The sequence below is a fragment of the Mugil cephalus genome, chromosome 14 (assembly GCF_022458985.1).
Source record: "Mugil cephalus isolate CIBA_MC_2020 chromosome 14, CIBA_Mcephalus_1.1, whole genome shotgun sequence".
In the NCBI taxonomy this organism is placed as follows: domain Eukaryota; kingdom Metazoa; phylum Chordata; class Actinopteri; order Mugiliformes; family Mugilidae; genus Mugil; species Mugil cephalus.
Window position 1 is genome coordinate 19523673 of NC_061783.1, and position 26524 is coordinate 19550196.

The window sequence follows — 26524 nt, forward strand, 5'->3', positions numbered from 1 at the left end:
AGACCCACAATGACTCGGGACAACGCAGTGTGAAAGGAGCAAGAAGTGTCAGTGCTATGAGGTCATCCACATGAATAAAGGGTCTAAACATTTCCCAGCAGTACATTGATTTTCACAAGAATAAGCAACTATACACACTGCAATCAAAGAACAATTCAGAGTGGAGATTGCAAACCTTTTATCGTTCTTGATGATCCAGGCGCTGGCCTCAGGGTCTACGGACGCATACAGCTGACCCCCCAGCAAGGGAGGGAACCCCCGAACCCCGAGGGTCATGTTGTCCGCCGTCAGCCTGAACTGCACCTCCTCTTTGGTGACGCCCTCGGGCATGCGCACGCACACCGTGATGTCCTCTGCCGTCTGCTGCCAAAAGTAAATGGGATCTGAATTCAAAAAGGAGAAGAGATGCACGGTGGTGAAGTTAAAGACAGACGCCCTGAGCCAGCAGCCGGAGTCATACATAAAACATGTGACAATACCAGTGAGAAGATGGAAGGGAATCACTGCTGAATATTCAGTGGCTGCAGATGGGAGACTATTAAAATAAATGGATGATCAAACCACAGGTGGGAATGAGCAGGACAGAGCTCAGTGATGGGACTGTGGCAATTCTCTTGCGCAATTTAAATTCATTGAGTTTTTAAACCTGCATTGTTGCACAGAACTACCAGAATATTAAATGTTATTAAATATTATTTCAGTATTAGGTTTACACATATTAAAAAATGTAAATATCCATTGTTGTGGAGAGGCTAACAATTTGGGATCTAGTGAATTTGGAGGCCGGGTCAATACCTTGAGCTGTTTTTCATGTTCTGTTTGTGGTGAGTGCCATCAAAGGGGCATCATTGCTATGGGGTGGAGGTGTCTGGTCTGGTCTAGGTGGGGGCTACATGTCTAAGTTAACATCCACACAAGTGAATGTCAGGTCCAAAAGTTTTATCAGCAGAACACTGAACCGGCACAAGACGTTTGTTACGTTGCTTATGTATTTGACCTGTCAGTGGTTATAATGTTGTGGCTGATATGTATTTTTATCCTTTGTTTGCCCGTGAGACTGACATCTCATATAGATTTCAATTACATTTAGTGCCATGTGAGGAAATGAGCCAAGGAACACATCAGCTGGTTTTGATCCAAGTCAGGTGCTGATTCATCTTTTTTTTTTTCTGTTTTTAATGAACTGCTGCTCTCACTTTAATGAAAAACATGCATCTCGAGCTAAATGAGGGGACTATGTGCTCTCTGAGAGATTACTAGTAACGAAAATAAGAGCTGGAACATAACAGCAGCAAAAAGCGCTGGCTACTTAACGCCTGCGCCGTACGCCATAAATAAACTCAAAGTGCGCAACTACGCCAGAGAGTTAGCTTCTAAATACAGCAAACACTGTGAGGTGCATGTATGAACTGAATAGAGCGGAAGTCAACGGGCTGCGTTCGTTAAAAGCTTCACTGGAGCACGAGGGAACAGAACTCCTCGTGTCCTTCTCTAACTTCCCTCTAAAGGTGCACGTAATCAGAAGTGAAACAAAGAATTGCATCACACTTTCAGCCTTGCGCTTGAAATCTCGTTTTCAGGAGCCAGTCAGAGGTTGTTCTCTAATAAACTCTTCTAAAGTAAAGTCCCTCTGCGTCTGTCTTTCGTGTGTTGCTGATCTTAAGGCAGATTCAGACGCCGTTTTCTTTCAGACTATTTTTTTTTTATCTTGTTTTCTGTGTAGCTTCAGGTGAAAGGTTTCCTCTTTCCAATAAGCCACGTTCAAGGCTTTTAAAAAGAAATGAAATATCTTGCTCACCACTGAATTTAGTATTGCTTCGTACACTTTTAGGTTGGTGGGTACTGAGGATCTGGTAATGCGCTCAAAGGGTAATGCTGCAAAATTACAAAACTATTTAAGATATACAAAAGTTTGGAGACACCTTCTCATTCAATTGAATGAGAAGGTGTCTCCAAACTTTTTTTCAGATTCAAATGTGGTTGTTTATACTGCAAAACATTTATCTGAAACTAATTATAGGGACCAAATATTTTCCAGCAGAACATTGTACATTGTACTTAACAAATGTTCAGTGTGTATAAGACAAATATGTAAAAGCATCAGTTACAGTGACCATTTACCTACAGAACAATACCTGTTTGTGTATTTACTTGGATGTAACGTGCAGGAAAACATATCATCTGGTTCACAGACAGACTGTAGAGATAAGTATGTGCAATCAGTGTCAGACACAACTCTCTCTCTCTGTGAATATTCAGACCTGAAACTGTTCGACTGTGATGCTTCGAAGGGACGTGAGGAGCCAAGACGTCTTCATTATCACCTTTTGTTGTCAACTGAATCAACAAAGGAACTAACGAGGAGGAGGAAGCAGCCAAGTCTTCCATTTCATTTCCAAATCTCTTATCAGAACCGTGCAGCTGGATTTGAAATAGTGTGACTCCACAGCAACATTTAACTGCTTTTTGTGTCCATTTATTTTCAAGTGGAGAGTTTTGGGTGAGCTGGGATCTAAATAAGACTTTTTCCCAACTATTCATTTGTTCTCTATCTTCACCTCCATCTCTCCGACCCCCCCTTTTTTTTTTTGCATTTCCTCTCTCATCACTTACGAGCTCCTTTGAAGATACTTCCTCTCTTGACACCTAATCCACACCCTCCTCTCTGATAGGAGAGAGGCAGAGCGCTGATAAAAGGATCGACTGAAAAGCTGCCATTATTCTGCTTCTGCAGCATCAACACGTGTTCATTCTGGGTCATTGTGTGTGTTTCTGTAATCTTATTGAAAAAAGAGAGGAGCTGTTAGTCTGTTTGTTTAGAGGCTGCCAGTAGAAATGAGTGTAAAAACAAAAAGAGGGACCAGTTGAATATGAACGTTCAAGTTTCGGTTGCATCTTTCCGGAAGCAAAACAAATTCAGTTGATTACAAATGTATTGTGGCTTGTTCTGATACTCATTTAACATTCAAATAATGTGGAAAATACAAAAAAACGTTTGAAGGATCTACCGCAATTTGAGTGGTTCATACATCTGTGGGACTAGTTACGTACGTTACGTATATAGCCTGAGTCATTTATACTTGTGCCTCGTCTCATTCTGTAAAAACACCACCCAAACACTAGATGGCGCAGGTCTATTTTTGCCTGTCGTGTTAATTTTGTTTCTACTTCCTGCTTCACTTTAAAGACTTTACTCAGTACATTTGCTTGCACATGAAAAAAAAAATGCCTTAATCCGACTTGAACTGGACAACTTAAGCACATGTAAACGCGTTACTCCGACTAAGATCGGAACAGAAACACATTAGCAATCATCAAGTTCAATCAAGTGGATCAATCACAGCTCAAACACAGTCTGTGATGCGTAGTTGGGTCAATATATAATTGAGGGACTTTTGAAGTCCACGAGATACATCTTGGATACATTTTTATTAAAAGTAAAAAAAAAAACCTTTTATGTTTCCGTAGCTACAGCGTCAAATTGATGCAGAAGCACAAACTGCCTATAAGGTACGAATGAATTAGGAAAGACAGCTTTTAGGGTTTTCTGCTTTATATTTCTACGTTCTGCAACTCTGATTTTATGTATTTTTAGCAAAAAATAAATAAAAAATAGTCTCTAGATGTGTGAATGTGCTGCTTTTCACGGGCTAAAACATTTTAAATCACCTAAATCAATCTATATTTATATAAAAATATTATCATTGAATAATATTGATTAAATGCAGGCCTAAGCCAGGCCAAACATCTCACTCCACTCCTCCACCGAGTGAACAGCCGCATTGATCAAAGGCTGCAGGAAAGAGAAGAGATGGACACTGTTTAACACAGTATCAGTACCGACTCAGAATTAATGGCCTGGAAGAAACTCTGTGCACACAAACACAGATCAGCAGATCCGTCAGAGGCCTCGGGCTGATTGGGAATATTCAGACGTTTCTATGGCGACCACCAAACTAGCGCGTTGATGCTTTCAACTCCGCAGCTCTTAAAGCTCATCACCTGAAAGAAGTCAACACTTGACTGAAGACTAGGGATGGAAATGAGCTTCCAGCTAAATGCGGCATATTTACACAGCGCCGTGCGTTTGCACCAAGCGTTCACCAATTTGCACGAAGAGACGGACGAAGCTGGAGACTATAAACAGTTTTATCACAATATTTCCGATGAATGACAGGAGCAGGGAGTTCATGTGTCTCGCGATGAGAGACGGGAGTGAAACTGAGATTTTAAGCTCAGTTTCAGTCTGCAAATTTAACCTGACAAAAACAAAAATGAAAAAAAGAAAGTTAAAAAGACACCAAGGATGAGTCATGTCAAATGCTGCGATGGGACGTCACGACTCGAACCTAAATGAGGTCTGTGAGTCGGCACAAATTCGTTACACGCCGACTGTCAGGGTCTGAAATTAACAGCAGGACTGAGGTGAATACCAAGAAACTTTGGGTGGATCTTCACATAATAAAAGAAAAAGCAATTACACATTGAAGGAAGCGGAAAGATTGGTATTAAATTAAAACCAGTGTAGGGTTCATGTGAATATTTATATACAGCAATGTAAGTTTTTATGTATTATTTTCATTAGCATCGTTTTCACGTTATCAGGCTTTGCTTCTGTTATTTCTGCAACAGCGATGGCTCAACTGCAAACACGTGTTGTGAAACGGGGCCAGTGCATTAGGAAAAAGTCAGCTAAAGGTAACGCAGCACAAAATAAAACGCCAAAAATAAGCCGCTCTGCTCATAAAGGTTATAACGCGCAGTTTTTCTCGGAACTTTCTCCGAGGGAAACTTGACGTCGTAATCAATTTGGGAGACGCAGTTTGTGGAGTTGTTGAATATTGCGCCTTCTGCGTTTCTAGTTATTTATGCTTACGCTCGGAGCGGCAATAATGATAATGTGACACGGTTTTAACAGGACGACAAACTGCCTCCTGCCGAGCACAAGGAGAAGAAAAGAAAGAAGAAGAAAGAGGAGGTGGTGCAGAAAAACACAGACTCTAGATGAGTTAATGATGCTCCGGGTCTGTAAATAAGCAGCAGGTTTGCCAACACACATCTTTATGAAGTAATAAGATATCACAGAAATTGTTGCAGAGATCCTCTCGGCTCATAAAGAACGTCGGCCATTTTTAAAATAACTCAATGTGAGACAAATCACAGGTGGTGATGGGCGACTGCAGTTTAACTCTGGTTTCGTAAAATGGAAAACAACAAAAACGATAAACGTGGAGAAACCTCTGACCCACCCGCCTTCTCCACCTCCATGGGCTCGGGCTCGGGCTGCTCCACGGGTCGGCCGTCCACGTGCGTGAAGCTGAACGGCTTCTCCGACGCCACCATCAGCCCCTTCCCCTGAGGCTCCACCGCCGCGTAGTGAGGCACCGACTTCCCCCTCAGGACCCTCCTCTTCTTCACCTCGTACTTCTTCTCCTGACCTGTGTGCGGGAAAACCGACAGGAGGAGATGATGAGGGGAGTCAGGTCGTCCTGGCCCCTATTACAGAAACGGAGCTCGTCTGCACGTCTCATGTGAGAGCTGCTGCCTGATACTTTACTAGACTCCCGTTAGTCCTCAGACAGTTTCACCTCCAGTCTTATATTCTTCATTAGCTCTTTGGAAAACAATAGCAAGTCTGAGGGGAGTATTTCACGGTTTCCTTTTCTTGTTCTTGCCTCGTTTAATTTTCATTTTCTATTGATGATGCCATATTCTGCATAACATACACCAATCAGCCACAACATTATGACCACAGACAGGAGAAGTAAATAACATCGACCATTTTGTGACAATTACAATGTTCTGCTGGGAAACTTTTGGACCTGGCATTCATTCATGTGGATGTTACTTAAACATGTAGTACCCACCTAGACCAGCCCAGACCAGACCAGACCAGACCAGGCATAAGTTTTTATCACACAATCTGGGTATATTCCTCTAAATTACCTAAACACAGAGGTTCTGTGAGAAAACTGATCCGAAGTTGGAAAATCTGCATCTCTGTGCTTTGGGGGAGTGTGTTTATACTTTTTCGAGACATATGTTATGATGTTTGATGCTTTTTTCTGCCTCTTGTCACTTAGGGTTAGAGTTTAGGGTTGAAGGATTTGCTGTGAATCAAAGTTTGGACAGAAGTCGCCATTTAGATGGATGAAATCATTAAATCAAGCATTAATGTTCATCTGCAAAGCTGGGACTTGTTTAAACGCTGCCAGGTCGTTCATGATCATTTCTTCCCTGGGAAAATAGTATAAAAAATATATATTTTTATTATCATCAGAATTTGCAAAGTGACCAAAGTTCCTCAAAAAGTATAAAACATCCTCTTTAACACGCAGCGGAGTCAAGCAGAAAGTAGCAGAGGGTTGTAAATTTGAGTTAACTTCATTTGATTAAGTTACAAGGCTGCATTGAATTGTATTATGACACATTCAGGTTCTACTTAGTAATTATGAGCATCACGTGAGATTCAAATACTTCAGTTTCTATCATGATGTGTTTAAATGTTTTCTTGTAAAATTCTGTTATCAGCGGGACATTTGAACAGCTTAAATACAAACAAGAAGTTAAATATTCAAAGATTCTTGTTGTCGTTGTTTTCACAGCAATAAAACATAAAAGACGCCATAATACCTGACAATAACACAGTAAAAAGACAATTCAGAACTTTGGACAGTTTAAACAATGTTGCCTTTGATGGTGAGTGATTGATGCAGACTCTGGTTGGCTGGAAAAAACAACTAATAATACATAATTTGCATAATAACACTGTGGCTCATTGTTGAGTGGTTCATCCTAAAAAAGAAAACAAATTGGGTGCATTACATTCGACACCTACAAGAACAAGAACACTGAAAAAACAAGAAAAAAGAAAAGAAAAACACAAAATTTAGATATTATTTCAGGGGGTCCAGAATTCCTGCCCTGGTTCCTCCAACAGACTCACAAACAGCTTTGCTCGTTGTGTTCAATAATTCAAATTTTTTTGAGTGTAGAGTGAAATTAAAGCGTTTAAAAAATCTTGATATTATTGTTATAATGTTAAACTAAATTTAGGCTATTTAAGGTCCCCGAATTATTTACAGAGATGAAATCTTCAAGACCACACGAGGCAGAAATTCATAAAAAATATTCAAAAGTTTTAATTGTTTAATTTAAATGTAGGAAAAAAAAAATACAGTTTTAATCACAGGTTGCCACGACGATGTTTGGCTCTGTTTTGGTTTTAGCAGGCTATTGTTTTTAGCCGTTGTTAGCGCGACATGCGCAACTTAAATTACAATGTAAAAGCATTTCAACACATGCATGTGAAAAAAACACTGTGTGTACGACCGATTTAATGCAACAAAAACTAATCAGAAGAGCTAATAAATGGAATATTACAGGAGCTATTAACTGCTGTTTACACACGGGGCGGCCATCTTTGTTAACTGAACTCAGGGAGTAGTGAGGACGGCTGCTATGTCTACACATACACTGTCAACTCTTTAGTTTATTATTTTATTTTATTGTTCTTCATTCTATTGTTTACTTTAGTGTAGGATAATGTCTGTCTTTACCTCTTCACCGTGCGATGGTAAGAAACGTTTTTTTGATTTTGTACGTCTGGTACATGTGAAGAAACTGACGTAGCGAAGTCGAAGCAAAAAGCAAATGTGAACACAGAGACTTTACTTATCCTGTGTGAATCACATCTGGTCTCCAGGTAAACCTAATCTCACCGCAAACACAAAGAGAAAGAGAGAAGCCGCTGATAACACAATAAAGAATGTTTTTGTTTCTCTCGTTTGCGGTTATTAAAGTTGCCTTTTAACAACAGCTCACGCAGGCGCACGGACGTTAATACTGACGGGAGGCCTCCGCGGCGATAATCAAACTCCGCCGACTGATAAAATTAAAAAGGCTGAATCAGTCCAGCTGATCTGCATTAACCGAACCGTGGATCTCAGTCAAACACGGAGAACACCAAACAAACCAGACGAGATTAAGCCGCGGCGAGCAGATATCAAAGGGGCCGCATCTTTAAATCCAACTAAATGAGGAAGGGACTCTCAAAAGGCTGCTTCTGTTGTTTTGTCTGCCCAATATTTGAATCGTTAGTCTGAGCTTTTCTTTCTCGGCAAGAGCCAAGAACTTTAATGAAAAACCTTCTTGCCAGTGTTTGCTTCAGAGGAGACTAATCTCATCTGGGAGCGTAATAATTAAACACCATTAAAGGGAGACTATGACGAACACCCTGCTATGGTTTAATTAACAGGGATTTCAGGCGTCCACAAAGGACACGAGGACTTTTCGGTATAGAGAGATGATAATTACGTGCGACACTGTTGTCTTATCATACTTCATGCTACTGAACCACCCACCGGGTCCTGCAGTGTTGGCGACCGTGATCCACTCCAGAGACACGGAGAAGCCGCTGCCTTTGGTTTCCTGCGGGTCCTTCTGGATGCGGAGCAGCAGGACCTCCACGCTGTGGACGCCGCCCTCCACGTGGGAGCTGCTGTGGAGGACGGTGAAGGGCTCCCCCGTGTCTTCAGTGAACAGAGGCTACGGGGCACAGAATCAAAAAAAAAAGCAGGAGACTGTGAGGAAGCGACATCTGTACAGTGGTGGAAAAAAAAAGGTTTTCTCTGTGCATTTTGTGAAATATTGCACTAAGAATCACTGTTAGTGCAACTTCTTTTAGCACAGTCGCCATTAAAAACTTAAAATTGATTGGTTCCATAAAAGTACATAAGACATTAGACTCAACTTTATTGATCCCTTTGGGATGAATCCCTCCGGGGAAATTATATTTCCAGCAGCTATATACAAGAATTAGAAATAAGAAATAGAATATGCAATGTACAATATACAGTAAACTCTTAACTGATTAAATTACAAATAACAAGTATCAAATATTGCATACTGGAAATATTGGAACAGCAGAGTTTCTGAGTCTATTAGTCCTTCACTTAGGAAGGTTTGGGTCATTTTGGATCCAGTGATCCACTAATGAAGGCCGGGTTTTTTAATTAAAACACACATTTTTTTGTCGCCGTGCTTCGTGTCTATTTTATTATTCATTCTCCGAGTCAAACCTTCTCCGTCAGATCTGCTTTACATCATTTCCTGACGGGTCAGATTCTGCTAATATCTTTCTGATACATTTTAAGTTACTTCCACCCTGTCGTTCTTTATCGTTTCAAACTTTATAAAAAGTTTAGAGGAAACGTCTCCGCATCTTCTCGGTTAAATTGATTAAAGTGTGCAGGGGAAAAAAAAAAAAAAAGTGCAAAACAAAAACCTAATGGTTATACAGATACAGATAAGTGGCTCTAACCAAACAAATTCAGCTGAGAAAGCTGCTTTAATGAAGGCCGTTAGCATTAAATGTCGCTAAATGGCTTTAAACGGTTGACGCTGTCATCTAAGATGAAGACGTTCGTCTTTGTTCTACAAATAAAATGCAAATTCAGACGATTATTTCTGGACCCGTCGTCGGAGGAAGGTGATGTGACTGTGGGGCTTTAATGAGGCTGCATGACTGAGTCTGGTTTTTAACTGAATGAAAGATGTGTAACGGCTCAGCTGTGACGGCTCAGCCCCCCCCCACAATCCTCCCGAGTGTCGAAACTTAAAATTACAACATTGGACCTTAGTCCGACTCGAGGGCTCGAATCTTCATTACAAATTCCCCTCTTGAACTTTGCTTTCAGAATTGCTCTCATTTGTGTCCCGTCCCAATCGCTCGCCTGTTAACAAGATAAAGTGCAAAAAAGACTCGTCACAGACTTCATTCCTTACCGGCACCAGGCAATTTCCAAAAGCTGGTGGAGCTTTCTTTAAACGCAGAAATTGGCTCTGAAGCTTGACTTTTCTTTCAAATGAGTTTAAAAAAAAATAATAATAATTTTTAAAAATCTACTTTTGAAAAGACGTCGTGATGAATAACAAATCAGCTCGAAATACAGGAACACGTTCATACCAGGCTACTCATCTGAAAGAGATTTTACACTATGTATACTTTGAATGCTGCCTCCATTCATCATTTTTATCCACTACCAATCTCCCATGTATCAAAGTATCACATAATCTATTTATATCCTGTTTACACCGATCCGCCACAACATTATGACCATCAATTTCCTGCTGGGAAACGAGGGAGACCTACACGATTCTAGGAAGGTGGTCATAATGTTATGCCTGATCTGCTGCATTCTTGAGTCACTGCCACAGAGGAGAACCAAACCTCCATGTAACTCTGCGGCATTGAGCTGCCATGAATGAGACACACTGGGTGACATGTTACTTTCATAAAATTGAGTGACTGAAATATAAAAAAAAATAACGTACAACTAATTAGTACAATTCACTAATGTTTGAGTAAATGGGAGAGGTTGGGGGGGGGGGGGGGGGGCTTGATGGAGGATGCTTCACATCACGATCTCTTTCTGTCACTCCAACACAGCAAATTTAATCCCTTTTCATCCCAAAAACGCAATCTTCTCCTGGAAATGTTCAGCCAAAAAGAGTGAAAGACAGAAAAAAACATTGGCCTCTATGGAGATGAGACGTTCGGGGACGACTCTGCGATTCAGTGAGTCTTTGTGGCCGTGTTGGGAAAAAAATAAATAAATAAAAAAGCTAAAATTGGTACTTTTACTTCTGATTTCTAAAGGCTGTAAATTATAGCGTAAATAACAGATGTTATTCGCAGCGTTTTTCTAAGTCTCAACTCCAAAAAACGGAAATAAAGCACAAACATGCTGCATCTGTTTTAACCACAGCAGCACTGGGCAGCGTCTTTATATGCTGCTATATCATAGGGCAGGTTTTAATACACAGATTGTTTACACAGGATATTGTTGTTTTTGTGTCTTAATTTGATATTGAAGGGAGAAGAGACATGCAGCGTTGTGTTGAGGACTACAACCTCAGTTTATGAGACAATCCCTCAACCAGTTACCAACACGGATGCTCCCAATATTTTAATGTAAAACCTCAAGCACAACTACATGCTGCTACATGTCTGAGTAACATCCACATGAATGAATACCAGGTCAAAAAGCTTCCCAGCAGAACATGGTCAATGTTATTTACTTCTCCTGTCAGTGGTCATAATGTTGTGGCTAATTGGTGTGTGCTATATACTGGATGTAAACAGCATGTGATACTTATAAATTGCCATAAGAAGAAGCATGGAGGCAGAAAACGATAGTTGTTCTCTTACAGGTGAGTCTTTTTGTTCTAACTGTTCTGTAAAGTCAAACCTCAGGACACAGTGGTCATAATGTTGTGGCTGATTGGCGTATTCGGACACTGAAAACATCTCAGATCATTCCTGATCTCGGATCTAATTAGTTAAAAGTCGTGAACACACCAGAGGAAGCTACAATTTAACATTATTAACAAGCGCCAGTCACAAAATACCAACAACGTGTGTAAGTTAAAAAAAGCAGGCGACAAAGCAACAACACACTGTTGCCACAGCAACACACAGCGCGACGCCGTTATCGCCGGTTTAGCCGAGGTCGTTCCACTTCCATTTAGTCGCCAACAGAGGTGGAAAAAATAAAAAAAAGGTCACGGAGGAGGAGGAAACTGAATTCACGCACACTGGTGGACTATAATAAAACACTCTGAACAAAGTGGCTTTGTGTTATTCACACAGCCGTTACACTCACCTCCCACTTCACGTGGGCGCCGTCTCCCCTCTTGCCGGTGCGGAGCAGGTAGAGCCGGCCGCTGCCGTCGGACAGAGCCGCCCAGGTGGCCGAGGTGAGGCTGAGGGAGGCGCAGAGGCGCTCGTCGCACGGGCTGGACTCGGTGTTTATGCGGTAAACCTCTCTGGGCTTCCCCAGGGCCGTGTCCTGCACGACAGCCACAAACACAACAGACCCGTCACTCAACAACACGCCCGAAAGCTTTCAAATGTGTCCACTGAGGTGGATGAAACCGAGAAGTTTATTTATTGGATGCAGGGATCAAAGACAAGTAGAAAAAAAATTCTCCTTTATGAGGATTTTTCTTGTTTGAATCAAAAGCTGAAGTTAACGTCAGATTGATCTGTTGGGATTTAATATATGTACAACGGTTGCTGGTAACCACATGTAGAAGAGACTGAAAACGTAACTGGACCTCTGATTATGAGGGAATCAGTTATTAACTGAGGTTGACTACAGCTCTCAGGGTTTGTAGAACAACATGGGTTTAGTTCTTTACTGTGGTTCAACATCAGCACAAAGAAAAGATGTAAAATGGTTTTATTTCAATCAAACTGTAGCCGATTTACGTGGAGACTTTATTTATTATTATTCTCAGTGAAGGTTTCGGGTCAACTCTTTACATGTGAGGTGATTTATTTCAATCTGACGTTTACGTGCAACACGAGATTTAATGAGAGCGACTTGATACCGAAATATCGATACTTCAATATCGATACCAGGTCTTTAAGCTCTGAAATCGATCCTCAAATCAAAATATCGATACTTTTCATACTTCAGTTATTTAAGGTAATGTAGCAACACAGTGGAAAGTAACTAAACTGTTGAGTTGTGGCAACACAACAAACCTTGTTAAACACAAACTCAGGTTAAACCACAATGATGAGGAGGACAGAAGAGAATTAAGATGAAAGTTTTCATTTTATAGTTGTTCTTAATAGTTAAACGATAATTTATTTTAAAGGTTTTATTGTTTTATTTTGTTTGAAACACGATATATTCACATATTCTGTATGATTGTGTCTCTGTTGTTGTATTAGCTCGGCTATATAGTAAATGAGGCCACTACCTCAATATACTTCAGAGTTTAAGATAAATAAATAAATTACTCTGATGTCTTATATTCTTTATGAGGCTATGATTTGAAATACGCCACTTTTTTGTTAGATTTAAGACGCACTTTAGGTGTATTTGCATAAAGTATCGTATCGGTTCATTATCGCAATAACTGAATTAAAAAAAAAAAAAAAGAATTTTACATGGTATCGAATCAGAAAGGAAATATTTACATGACTTTCTACTGGTTTGGGCAAAGTAACATTCACTCCGCCTGTTTATTCCGACTGAGGCGTTTACACAGAGCATCTTAATCCGGTCTGGGCTCCTAAACCGATTCTAATCTGAATCCATGTAAACACAGCTAGTGAATCTTGAAAACCGTCCAGTCGTGAACGACAGAAACATTTAATAAAAGACGGCGTTGCACTGAATTCTTTCTTAAACTTCGGCGATTAACTACAACACAAAGTAAAAGGCTCTTATTGCTGATGGAGGTCAACATGTGCCGCCATGTCGACGCCCACATGACCCGACTTCCTGTGCGATTCAACGATCCAAGAAAAAGACCTATGCAGCTGCTTTGGCTCCGTCGCTGCCGTCGAGCGTGACACTGCGCATTATATCGCTACCTAACGTATGATTCACCTTTGAGATCGTTCTCTCCAGCATCCGCTCCGTTAATGCCCTGAGCCCGAGCGCGAGGCCGCCTATGTGCTCCCCTGGAAATGTACACAAAAGGTTCTGGGGCTGCCAAGGACGATAATTATCATGTGATCATTATAATTAGAATTTGAGCAACATCATGTAATGATGCCACTGAAAGCCAGAAATACTGTCTCACAAGATTATAGGCTGATGATCGTCATTCAGGCCAGTTTAGACGCTAAAAAAAAAAAAAAGAAGAAAGAAAAAAAAAAACTCCCAACGCGACACCAATTATCTCAAATTATGGTCAATGAAGTCTTAGACATAAAAGAAGTCTCGGCTGAAAAGGTCATGTGGGCGATTTTTGCTCGTCGTCTCGACATCTTGGCATCGGGTAACAAACCTGGATCAGAACCTAAAGTCAATCATGTAATCAGGCCTGTAATTAACCGCGTGCATAGAAAGGGCTCAAACAAAACCTTATGTGCTGCTGTGAATCACACAATGGACAAAAGACCGAACAGACAGTCGCCATTTTCCCCTGAACACTGAGACTCTCGCTCTTTGTGACCGTCTCTAATTCAGTGCTGGAAACAAAGCAAGTTGGGGACATGGTAATGCTCCACATTAACAATAATGTATTATTATTATCTTTATTATATTTATTATTGTTATTATATAGCTTTTATTTTGGAAAGTGTTTTATTGTGGAATTTTTTTCTGGCCCTCATCCGTAAAAAAAAAGCACCATGAGTTGTTGCTGCTTTTGCACAAGTATTTGGTCACCACCTACTGGCCTGAGAGCTGCATCAAACCAGAACAATCACACACCTTTCACTCGATAAACACAACAAGTTTTTTCTTTATTGGTGATAATAAGTCGGTCTTTGTTAAAGCAGAACTACCGGGATCGATGAGGTGAAAGAGAAATCAGGGGCGTGTAAAACTCACCAGAGTGACAGTGAGGTTGAGGACCCGTCCTTTGCAGTCCACAAACAAAACACTGTCCTCGTACCAAGGGTCCAGGTGCAGGTAGTTGTACATGCCGAAAGCGCGCATATGTTCCAGGGTGTAATTCGTATCCTTCAGCTTGACCTCCTCCACAGCTGCAGGAGAAATAAAATTAAGTCAAAATCAGGTTTACAGTGACCGGAAGAGACATCACATACCATAACTCTGAATATTGATATACTTTTTAATTTTCTCTACATTCTCTAAATGTGCTACTTATAACACATTGAAGGATCCTCGTCTCTTTTTAAAGCCAATATTCATGAATTTATTTATGAATCTACTGTGGCCAGTATTGATGTGAAAGTGGTGGATACGAGCTTCTCTCTGCACACATTTTAAAATTCATGATCTGATGCATTCATCTTTTGATTCGTCACATTGATTTGATTGATTTTTTTTACATTATTTATCATCATGACATCACAGTGCAGTATTTATTTTTAAGAGTAATACTCCTTTTACAGCGGGGCTGTCAAATATACGGCACACGGGCCAAAGCTGGACCATCAGAGGGTTTAAATGTGGCCCAGTGGGATCAAACTGCAAAGTGTGAAATCTAAACTGCAATTTTTCATAAATATTATCACTTATTTACAATTTGTCCACTAGTAGTTGAGCTGTATTAGTTGCAGACGTAACTTATTTATTTTATTTATATATTTATTTGGTGAGGACAGTGCAAATTAATGAAGAAATATGTGATGTTGTGTGAATGCGCCAGATTTAGCTACAAGCTAATTTCAATCCATAGTCCTCAGGCATTAAGAAACAAACTTAACATAAATGTACAGATATAGCAGCATATACAGCACTATATAAAAGCATCACATAACAGTATAATAATTAAAATACTGCTTAAAACTGGGCAACTACGTCTGGTACCGAGAGTGTGGTCAATTCCTCTAATAAATTCCTACCCTGAATGCGTTTATAGACGGAACAAGCACGTTTAAGGGTTTTATTAATGGTTAAATTAATTAGTTTTTTGGCAAACACCTCGATGACTTACGCAAAGCAACACCCAGAGCTAAACAGCAGATGGCAGCAGTGCGACACGATTGCAGTTTGTTTTGTTCATCGATTTCAGGCTTTTCGTAAAATGCTTTGTAAAATGATAATTCATTAAAAGTATTTATTTTTCATAATGTTCTTCTTTGCACTAAAACGAATGAGAAAAACCTGGATTTGTTGTTATTTATCGGTTATTATATTAGTGTTCCAGCAAACTTGAGATTAAACTGGGCCGTATGAGGCCCCCGAACTAAAATGAGTTTGACAGGCCTGTATTTATCTTTATTCGTGATATTAATGAATGCCCCCATATAAACTCAGTCTGTCTCACTTCAACCTTTATTTTTCTCTTCCTCTTAACCTCTTGTCATTCCAGCCTTTTTGCACAAAATTCCCTATTTAGGAGAAAGTAAACTAAATGCAGTTCATGAACATGTTGGAGCTCATTCATGGTCTTAGTCTCTTTTGAAAGCAGAGACTCTGAAGTTTCTATCACAGACGTCAGAATCGTTCTAAGTGGCAAACAGTTAAAAAAATAAGAAGTTTCCGGGTTAGTTTGGATTTTGTATTTTTAAATGTGTTGGCTGAATCCTGTAATGACTTTTATTAATGAAATCAGAAGAAAATTACATATTGATTCATGCAGCATTGACTCAAACACAACTCGTGCACAGAGCTCTGATTGGTTCAAAAAGCTGCTGCTGTCTCATATAATTAACTTTGACTGAGTTCTCACCAAACTGTGGTTAGTTTGATCTTAGTACAGTGACTGTAAATATTCTTTCATACGTGTAATATGTTTTCTCTTACCTTATTCTTTCTTTTTTCTTTTTAGATCTAATGCATATATTTGCCTTGTCCTGCCCTGACACTAACATCTAAATTTAAATTTCCCCTGAATAGATCCTGATCTTACATAGTGGACAGCATAAATCCTCCCAAGCACAGATCTCAGTAGACAGTTATATTAGTATGTTAAACATTTTTTTATTTTATCTGTCTCTTTAAAATATGCAGGATTTGAACCCCTACACAGGTTTAGGTAGAAGACCTTAAACCCAACTTTGAATTGATGAGCTAAAACTAGAGCTACTTCAGTGTTAACAGCATAATCCAAATGAATATTTTTATGTGTCAGCAATGTATATTATTTTTGTATTAAATTTGACTAACTCAGCTCGTCACTCCTGTTTATTATTAGGAGTGACATTAGCTATAATAATGCAGCCTTATTAGTGCTAGGCTAGCATGCTAGCTGCAAGTTAGTCTCTCCCACCTGCGTCCAGCTCAACGTTGTACGTCGGCGTGGCGTCCAGAGATAACCTGTAGCTTTCAAAGTTGGGGTCCAGGAGGTTTCTGTTCACCTTCAGCGAGTAGTTAGACGCAGCCATTGTTTTCTGTCTTATTCACAAGTTAATGACAGAGGATGATGGTCAAGAAGAAGAAGAAGAAGAAGAAGTCAAGACAGACACACGGTTCCTGTTTTGCTCCACACGGAAGCCATTTCTTGGCGGACACGAACTCCTCGCCTGCTCATGGGAAATTGAGTTTTTCATCCGTTTGAGATTATTTTTTTTTTAATTTAGCCTTCACAAAGTCAAATAATAAAGTATATTGCATTATTAGTAGGTCAGATTTTCTTGAACACAAATATCGCGTTAGTTGTTGACGGTAGAGAATTAAACCGTCCGGAGTCGGAATCATTTCGCCTTTGATGTTTCCGACGGGACTGTTTAGTAAAGGGACCGTGTGTTCCCCAGCTGATCCTTCTCGACAAAAGGTAGCGCCTGTCTCATTACTAGCCGATTTAAACACATTGTAAATATATTTTCCTGCTTCCGCTGTATCCAAACTGACTCGGCCCTTTGATTTCAGGCAGATCATGAACAAAGACTCACAAATGAGGGCTGCAATAAACCAGAAGCTGATAGAAATGGGGGAACGGGAGCGGTAAGTCTTTCTCGAGTCTTTGTTTGCACTGATTTTTGCCGGTGAATGTTTTTATTTTTCAGACAGGGCAGTGGCATTTTCAAATATCCGCACCACATTTACGTGATGTCAAATAAATATGTGGCCACAGGTTGAAAGAGTTGCTCAGAGCAAAGCTGGTGGAGTGCGGGTGGAAGGATCAGCTGAAGGCACACTGCAAAGGTACTGTGTGTGTGTGTGTTTTTTTTTTTATATATGGGAGTTTGACAATTTTCTGCCGCATGATTAAAATAAATAATTACTGTGTCCAGATGTGATCAGAGAAAAGGGTCTGGAGCATGTCACAGTGGAGGACCTGGTCACAGAAGTCACACCAAAAGGCAGAGGTACAGTACAGGTGTTCACGTCCAAACACAACAGCAGGGGGTGGAAGAAGGACAGAAATAAATACTCAAATACTCAAACGCTTATTCAGGTTGGGAGTAAAAATTCTTGAGAAAAAAACGTCTCACAGTGTCGGTCAGTATAAACTCCTGCAAGCTTTAGTTAAACCTTAAATAAATAATAAGTTTTCTATAGTCAATATCAGAGGTTACTTCAAATGAATAACAGCCTATTTTGTCGTCTATTGATTCATGTTACTCACAAAATCTAATCTGTCCAAAACAGCTTGTAAATAAAAGGGGTGGGGTATCACCAAGAACTTCATGATATAATATGATACATTATTGCAATATTATGATGTTGTGATGTATTGCAATATTCTACATAATTCACTGAGAAACGTTAAATGTAGCTTAAAATACACATTGTATATATGTACATCAGATCAAAACAATATTCATAAAAATGATCCAATTTATCGCACTAGTACAGAAACCGTGGTGACTTTTTCATGACTTTTTCTTCTAAAATCGATATTAAGAGATTCAAAATTGATATTGTACCAGAAGAAAAAATAAAGATAAACTGTGATATTTTTTCCCACCCCTAGTAAATAACCTAGTAAGTGTTTAAAATGAGGATAATATATTCATAATAGCACAAACCATAATAATAATAAGAAATCTGAGTAAAACACCGATATTAAGTTGATTGATTTGATCAGATGAAACTGAGTTTGAAGCCATAATCTTTTAATTCAGATGTCTAGGAATCAGCTTTGCCAGCTAATGCAAAAAATAATAGTTTAAAGGCCCCAAATTGTTAGTATTGACACTGCAAATCTCACCGGGTTGACTTCTACGGCCATAGTTTCTGAAAGTTTAGAAGCAGTCACAAAATGTAGTTGGGCTGTTACTGGCGGATGCATGATCTGTTTTCAGTTTTTTAATCTTGACATGGCACAATATTGATTATTCCAAGTTCGATCTACAACACTTTACTGTTATAGAAAAACAAGGAAAGATCAACAAAGTCAACAAAAGGTCTGAAATGTATAGTCTGCAAAGGTCTGCAAATATTTTAAAGCGTTTCTGTTACAACATATAAAAACGTTTCCTGGGCCCACACATGCGTTAGACTGCGCTTCACTAAATTAAAGGGTGTTTTTTATTTGTTGCAAAACAGTATCAAGAAGGAAATCATTGTGTTGGCTGAGGAAATAGAATAATAGAATAATAGAAAGCCATTTACATCAAACCAAACTAAAAAAAAAATCAAACATAAAGTAAAAAACATAGAAAACTTATTAGATACCTCTCCTGACTTACTCCCCGTCCACTCACTCCCAAGGTTAATGTGGCATTTAAGGTTAACAACGAAGAGTAGGAGACTGAAGTAATCCCACACCCATTATCCAATCAAATCTGATCAAGACTGCCTTCCCATACACACAAATGGTTCTTCGTGGGCGTAGTTCCTCTTTAAACAAAAGTGCATGATGGTTTATACTGAGGAGCCAAATTCAGACACGTCAGCACAGTGTTTTTTAATATGTTTTTATTAAATGCATGAGCTTAGTTGCCAAGCACAATAATTGGAGTAATACACTGGTGCAGCACGACTACTTTAAAACCCTGGCTCAAGGGTGGATCTGCAGAAATGATTCGAAATATCTGACGAAATCGTGACGTTCGTCACAACGAAATAATGAACAGTCTCAACGGCTTCTAACAATTATATTCGTGTTGCGTTTGTTTCGTCGTCTTTGATTCACTGTTTCTCTCCTGTGCAGCTCTGGTACCAGACAGCGTGAAGAAAGAGCTGCTGCAGAGAATCCGAGCTTTTCTAGCTCAACACGCAACCTTGTGAATGCGGTGAATCCTGTCCAGGTTTTTTTTTTTGTTTGGTTATTGTTTTTGTTTATTGTTTTTGTTTGTTTTGTTTTTTTACTCGCTGTAGATCCACGATTAAGACCCAGACTGATGTTTGTTCTCATTGTGAGCAATGCTGAAGTGTTAATTTTATTTTGTATTGTGTGTTTTCATATTGATTTTAGTTTGTTATGCTGCAGTTTTGGAAAAAAATAAAATAAAATAAAAATAAAGTCATGCCTATTTTGGTCACTGAGGGTCCTGAAGTTGTTTTTTGTTTTGTTTTTGTTATTATTATTATTGTTTTTATTTGCTACTTGTCACATTGAGTCAGACCTAAAAATGCAGACGTCTGACGTCTTTTCCTCGACAGCCAGGGTGACGAGTGCTTTGTGCTAAAAATAAGACGAAATGACAAAAATGTTGCATCCCCGTCACATGCTTAGTTGTGGCTTAGGGTTAGTTGTGAGACTCTGCATTATTTTGTCCTTCCACTGGTAAATGCACATGCATAAATATTAGGAACATTTATGATCAATTATTATGGTCAATTAGTTACTTCTATTTGGAAAAAGAATCAGAGAATGTAGTCATGTGAATAAAAGTCATGTTCTAGTAGACGTAAAATCCACTGTTGGGGTCAAAATTGTATAAGCAGTGAGCTCACACGGCTGAAGTTTTGTAATGTTCCCTTTCGGGAATTGTGTTTTACTGCATTTTCTGTGGTATTATTTAGAGGAACGTCTTTCGTCACTTTCCAAACTGGCAGGACAACATATCTGCTCTTGTTCCTTTTTTTTTTCTTTTTTAATGATCTCAGACTTTAGGGAAAGGGGGTTCGTCAGACCATTGTGCAGGATTTAAATAACACAGTGACAGGGGGTAGTTATTCTCTATGACTTAACTCGGATGCGTGGGCAGAGTGAGAACTCTTGTGTGTGGGTTGTGTGTGGATGTCTTCATGCCGTTTTACCGTATATGCGTGACTGTGGCATCTGCTGTTGCCAATGTCTATTTGGTGGTGGCATGCTCATGCAAAAGCTTTGTTCGACTGCCAATGAAAAACAAGAAATCTGAGAACATATTCACTAGATATCAACTATAAAATCAAACACAAATCTCAGGCATTCATCCTTAGCACCCAACATTAATCTCTGTCCTTACACCTAAGCTTGAAACAACTCTTGAATGTTTTTGTTTGTTTGTTTAGTTAAAAGACATTTTCATAAATACACATGGCTTTCATTCATTATTTATTCTTCATATGTATATAAAATTAAAGGAAATCTCTTATAATACGTTAAGGTAAGTATGCTAATGATGTCGCTAAAACTGGCAGCTAGGTTAGCACACAGGCAGAAGAAAATACTCTACATTAAACGACAACTTGATCATTTTACACTTTTTTTTTAATGCAATTAAAGCAAAAATCATATCATGTGTTGATAATTTAACAATATCACTGCTGACGGGTACCCCCGAGTTAAACGAGAACACTGAACTCAACTCAAGTATGCTAATGATAGGCTAGGTTAGCACGCAGGCAGAAGTAAATACTCCACATTAAACTACAACTTGATCATTTTACACGTTTTATTTTATAATATTTAATCAAATATATACGTGTTATTGTTGTTGATGTGTAGCCACGACTTACATGAGAAACCTGAAATCAACTCAAGTATGCTAAGGAAGTTGCTAAGCTAACTGGCAGCTATCTTAGGTTAGCACGCAGACAGTAGAAAATACTCCACGTTAAACCTAAAATTTTTAAATACTACGCAAAATAAAACTAAAGGAAATGTGTTGACAGATTAGCACTGCTGTTGCTTTTGTGAATAAGTTAGCTGGCTTCACCTGCTTTTGCTAAGCTAACCAATTGCCAGCTGTAGCATTAGCGTACGGATATTAGAATCAGTTTTCATCTGTCTAACAATTTCTTTAAAATAATGTTCTCCATCAACTTAATGCATTTTTTTTCGTTAAATAATAATGTATTTCATAGTACAATTTATTTACAATTTATTTAATGCATTTCAGATATTATTGCATTTGCATTTCAAAATATTTGCACTTTTTTTGTCTTTCCTGAGTCCACTTGGTGTCTGTTCTTTAACTTTATATTTCTTGTTTTCTTTTAAATCAAAAAAAATGGATAAGATGACCTTTTTAATGATACCACAGGTAATTTTCCTTTCATCGTCTCCCATCTTGCCTTTTCTAGTTAAACAACATGACCGGTTCGAGCTAAAAATAGCAGCAAAGAATGACAGGACTACCATTATCTTCTCTGCTTTTGTTCTCATTGACGTTTGGTAAAAAGGCACAACATTTCAAAGAGCAATCGTGTTTTTTCAACCTGTGAGAAAACATACAACACAATCAATACGGGTTCTGCTGCGCACCATGTCTTTTTTTATGTGATCCTGTGTAAATAGCAAACAACTTCAAAGCTAAAATTAATGTTAAAGTAATAAATTAAAATCAGCTTATTAATGCCACCCTTACTTACCTAATGAGGTCAAATGGAGATAGTTAACTATTGTCACGGGGCTTTATCTGTGGATGGGTGGAAAAGTGCCTCACAGCTAGAAGGTTCTAGGTTCTGGGCCTTTTCTGTGTGGAGTTTGCATGTTCTCCTTGTGTCTGTGTGGGTTCTCTCTGGGTACTGTGGGTTATTAGGTTAACTTATGATTTGAAATTGGCCGTAGGTGTGAACGGTTCACAGGACAACCAGTTACAGAAACTGAATGAACTATGTCTGGATGATAACAAAACCAAGTCTCAAACTATGACTGCACCACAAAAGACAGCTAAGGTTAAAAATATGTACTCCCACTACTTGCCTCGTTTTTAAAAAAATAAAAAATAAATAATAATAATAATAATTGAAAATCTCACAGCTTTCTGCAGATTTTCAGAGCGGGAACCCATCTGCAGCAACAATGCAACTCTACATGAGTCTGGAACAATTTGGAAAGTTATTTTTTCCCCTTCCAAGTGTAAAGAGATAACAGGCTGGACAGGATCGCTGAAATCTCAGATATAACATGGCGTGGGAAAAGGCAAAGATGCTTTTTTTCCTTTGCGGGGGTTTCAGAGAAAGGAAAAGAAGAATTCTGTCTCATGAGTATGTCATCAGTGCCAACTAATAATATATTAAATCTATTTTAAAATTCAGCACACACAGCGATTGTTGTGAAATGTAAGTGTTGTAATTATCCCAGAGTCACTGAGTAATCTTTAGTTGTTGTGTAGTTCGTTACCCGGATATCTGCAGCAATGCTTTCCTGGATCTCTACTGACAATAAGAACATTTTAGTTAGTGTAAATCTACACTGCTGAAAGTTAAAACCACTGGTTATATTTGGTTATAACGTGCAAACAGAGAGAAATGCTCCATCTTCCATCAATAGAGCTAAAACCAAAGAGATGGTAGTGGATTTCCAGAGGCCCAGGCCCTCCTGCAGCCTGCAAACAAACAAAAATACTGTTAATATAATAATAATAATAATAATAATAATAATAATAATAATAATAATAATAATAATAATAATAAAGTAGTTTAATATTAATGGCAAAATTACATTTTCGTCATTGTCTTCGTGACCACGACCAAATTTATTTTTATTTATTTATTTATTTTTGCAGATTTCAACCAAGTCCATGTGTAAATCTCCTCATGTATTGTAGTATTAATAAAGGCACGTTTTTTTCTTTTGTTTCTTTAAAACAGCAAATCTCTCACTCACGGACACACTTTTTATTGTTCACGTCCTCTTTTCTCTGAACGGAAGCCTGATTAAATCTCAAATCCGCGAAGCTGTTACTCATCGACCTTTTTGACCGACTCCTCCGCAGCATTTTCACATTGGGAAATAGGACTGCGTTGATTTCAGCCACATGTTCAGACTTGAGGAGAGATGCCCGACCACGGCAGTCTCCTCCTCCTCCACCCACCAGCTTCAGGTGAGGGGCGGGACACCCAGCACCTTATAAAGAGTCAGTGCGCTCCTCTGGACACGGTCAGAGACTCTCTGACTCTATCAGCACTTGCATCTTTTGTACCTGACGGCAGGTGAGACTTTTGATTATAAAATCCAGAGACAGACAAACTGCATTTGTGTGCAACTGCTGCATATTTTAGCTTAGTTAATTTAAGACTTAGTAACGATCTTAAATTTGATTAAACGGTTAATTAAATTTCAAGAATGTCTTTTTGATCCCATTTATTGTTTTCAGCTTAATGTGAATAATGATAATAGTAACAATTATAATAATTATAATACACTTTTTTTTTTTTTTTTTGGTTCGTCATTTTCCCAGTTAATGCAATTTTTTGCGTCTTTTTCCCAGTTAACCTGAACGCAGCTCGCAGGTGATTTTTTTTTCAGGCGGCAGAGACATCTGGGATCTCTCTCCAGGATGGAGTCCCTGTGGAAGTGTCCACCTCTCCTCCTCCTCCTCCACCTCCACCTCGCTCTATGGAGTTGCTGCAGTAAGTAAACGAGCAAGTTTCTGCAAAGTTTCATGTCTGTGTCGAATTCCTCGCGTGTAATTGTACCCCTGCGCCTTTGCAAATGCGTAAAATCTTCCCAGCCGGTCCACTGCTAAAAAGAAAGAAAGAAAGAAAAAAAACAATCTCTTTTGTTTTAGGTGGTCAACGCGTCAAATACGTATCTCCACACATAGGAAGCATCAATGGAGCAACAAGACTCACCATTTCAGGAGATGGTATGTTTATGTCTTAATCTTAAGTCTTTTTAAGTTATTTTAAGTTTCTATTTAATTAAAAATGTTAATTTAAAAATGTTGCAAAGAGTTGCAGCTGAAGAAACGATGCTTTAGCATTTATAGATTGTCATTTCAAGTTGTCCTAAAAGTCCTAATCTATCTCTCTGCTTAGTCACAAAATCATTTTTCTGACCTATTTGAATTTTTTATTTTTTTTCCTCCTGCAGGTTTTGCCCAGGAGAGACAGTTCCAGCTGAACCCTGAAGACGACACGTTCGGAAACCGAGTGACCCTCGTGTCCGACACCCTGTCAGTCCCCTGTGACGTGGAGAGGGACTCCACGCACGGGAACCAGATCCTGTGTTACACCAGGTAGAGTCACGCGCCGCCCCCGGGGGGAAACTCTTAAAATCTCCTCTGTGCGTCTGAACTCATCGCTTTGTCCCCGTGACAGAGCCATGCCTGAGGGCCAGTACGTGGTCCACGTCAGCGTGGACGGCGTTCCCATTCCTGACAGCAAGATCTGCAACGGCGCACACAAACCGTACCACTGCAGCTTTTATGTGAGTCTGCGGCAGATTAGTTTATTTATTATTGTTTTTGGACGCGTCTCTCTCCGGTTTGCATTGTGACGTCCTCTCCTTGTCCTCAGACTGTCATATACCGCACGCCTATCATCCAGTCCATGAGCCCGTTCACCGGTCCCCCAGGTACGGTCCCGACAGTGTGCGGTGATTTTCCTGAGTTTGTTTTGAACCTGATGTTAAACCCGCTTCTAAAAAACCCACTGCAGGCACAGAGGTGACGGTGCGAGGCCGGATGTACAGCGACGTCTACGGGAGCAACACGGACAAGAGCTCAAACGGCCTCAACGTCAGATTTCTGAGGTATGGAGGCAAAACAAACGCATGACTCATCAAACGTGTGGTACAAACTAGTTTAAATCATCTCATCTGAAGACGTGTTTCATCTTTTTATAGAAAATTTAACTTGAAACGTTTTCCTTGCAGAGCCTACATGGGGGGAATGCCCTGTGAGCTGCTGAAGCCGAATTCAGACGAGCTGTAAGTCCCTCATAGTTTGTGCCAGAATCGATGCAGAGAAATCCTCAAATCACAAAAATATCTGGTACGTTGCACGGTGTTAAAACTCAAGTCAAATGTTTCCTGAAGGTACAACCTGCGACTGGATTCTGAAAGTTCTCACTGGGGATACATGACGTGCAAAATGACGGGGACGTATGTTGGTGAGCTGGGTTAAATGACACGTTAATTAACCATTAAAGCGCCCAAGCTGTGCTTTTAACGACTGTGTCTCCAACAGGTCATCACAACCTGAGCTACATTCTCGATTCGGAGTTTGGAAGGTAAAGCAGCGTCTGGAAAATCCTCCTCTCTAGTTTGAGAAAGTCAAACCCTTTGAGCTCAGGTTGATGAAGTTTTTCTCTGTTCTCTTCAGGAGTTTAACCGAGAAGAAGGCGTACAGGGTTTCATCTTTGGGCAAACTCTCCATGTTCCAGACGTACGCAGGTACGTCAGGAAGAAATCTGCCCCTGAGGAATGTCTCAGTGAATCAGTCTCTTGATCCTTGTGTTTAATTCTGGTGTTTTCGTTCCTCTTTGTGTCCCTCAGAGGTGACGGGAGTCTCTCCGGCGAAGGGCAGCGTCATGGGCGGGACGCTGGTGACCGTGCACGGGCGCTACTTCGACCAAACCGACGAACCGGCGCGCGTTCTCGTCGGAGGTAAAAATTTTTTTTAAAAAATCTCACCGGCTATAATTACCAGCTCCCAATACTGTGACAACTCTACCATTGTTTTCTTCACTCGGTACAAGATGTTCAGCACGAACAGGTGAATGTTGCCACCAAACAAAAAAGTTGCGGCATTGTCACGGGCCTGGAGTCACGCAGCGGTGATAATCCTTTTCACCACAACAGAGCAGACATGTGTGCATACTTCGAGACAAAGGGAAACCGCGCAGTTGTCACAGAGAGGAGAAAACAATCTTTCAGAAGCTTAGAGACACAGCAGACCGTGACAAACGATGAGTCATTTCGTGCTCTGTGGACATTTAGTTCCTATGTGACATTAGAGCAGGTCGATGTGATATAGAGATATAAAAAAATCACCACATTTTCTTTAATTATTACCATTTAAATATTTAATTATCTA

The 26524-nt window shown here is 39.6% G+C and overlaps 3 protein-coding genes across 4 annotated transcripts in view; 2 read left to right on the top strand and 1 right to left on the bottom strand.

The window, feature by feature from the left end:
* nudcd1 (NudC domain containing 1) overlaps positions 1 to 16939 on the bottom strand; it is a 41552-nt gene extending 24613 nt beyond the window's left edge. Inside the window, exons 1-6 of the mRNA XM_047604307.1 lie at positions 16711 to 16939; positions 14361 to 14515; positions 11667 to 11852; positions 8364 to 8547; positions 5250 to 5438; positions 176 to 383 (exon numbers count right to left, since the gene is read on the bottom strand). Coding sequence (XP_047460263.1) covers positions 176 to 383; positions 5250 to 5438; positions 8364 to 8547; positions 11667 to 11852; positions 14361 to 14515; positions 16711 to 16825 — 1037 coding nt within the window. The 5' untranslated portion in view covers positions 16826 to 16939. The remainder of the gene's footprint in view (positions 1 to 175; positions 384 to 5249; positions 5439 to 8363; positions 8548 to 11666; positions 11853 to 14360; positions 14516 to 16710) is intronic.
* Positions 16940 to 17138: 199 nt separating this feature from the next.
* LOC125019521 (transcription and mRNA export factor ENY2) lies at positions 17139 to 19870 on the top strand. Of its 2 annotated transcripts, XM_047604341.1 has the most exons (5): positions 17139 to 17214; positions 17310 to 17384; positions 17515 to 17585; positions 17675 to 17749; positions 19540 to 19870. In XM_047604341.1, exons 2-5 carry the CDS (start codon positions 17317 to 17319, stop codon positions 19614 to 19616), a joined length of 291 nt encoding a protein of 96 aa, XP_047460297.1. In that variant the 5' UTR covers positions 17139 to 17214; positions 17310 to 17316; the 3' UTR covers positions 19617 to 19870. The 2 variants fall into 2 exon arrangements, with proteins under 2 accessions (XP_047460297.1, XP_047460298.1); XM_047604342.1 differs by lacking the exon at positions 17139 to 17214 and having other exon boundaries at positions 17221 to 17384.
* A 3771-nt stretch (positions 19871 to 23641) lies between these two features.
* pkhd1l1.1 (PKHD1 like 1, tandem duplicate 1) overlaps positions 23642 to 26524 on the top strand; it is a 47941-nt gene continuing 45058 nt past the window's right edge. The window contains exons 1-12 of the mRNA XM_047604273.1: positions 23642 to 23696; positions 23975 to 24116; positions 24275 to 24352; positions 24580 to 24724; positions 24807 to 24915; positions 25005 to 25062; positions 25146 to 25239; positions 25363 to 25416; positions 25525 to 25598; positions 25676 to 25718; positions 25811 to 25881; positions 25984 to 26094. Coding sequence (XP_047460229.1) covers positions 24044 to 24116; positions 24275 to 24352; positions 24580 to 24724; positions 24807 to 24915; positions 25005 to 25062; positions 25146 to 25239; positions 25363 to 25416; positions 25525 to 25598; positions 25676 to 25718; positions 25811 to 25881; positions 25984 to 26094 — 910 coding nt within the window. The 5' untranslated portion in view covers positions 23642 to 23696; positions 23975 to 24043. The remainder of the gene's footprint in view (positions 23697 to 23974; positions 24117 to 24274; positions 24353 to 24579; positions 24725 to 24806; positions 24916 to 25004; positions 25063 to 25145; positions 25240 to 25362; positions 25417 to 25524; positions 25599 to 25675; positions 25719 to 25810; positions 25882 to 25983; positions 26095 to 26524) is intronic.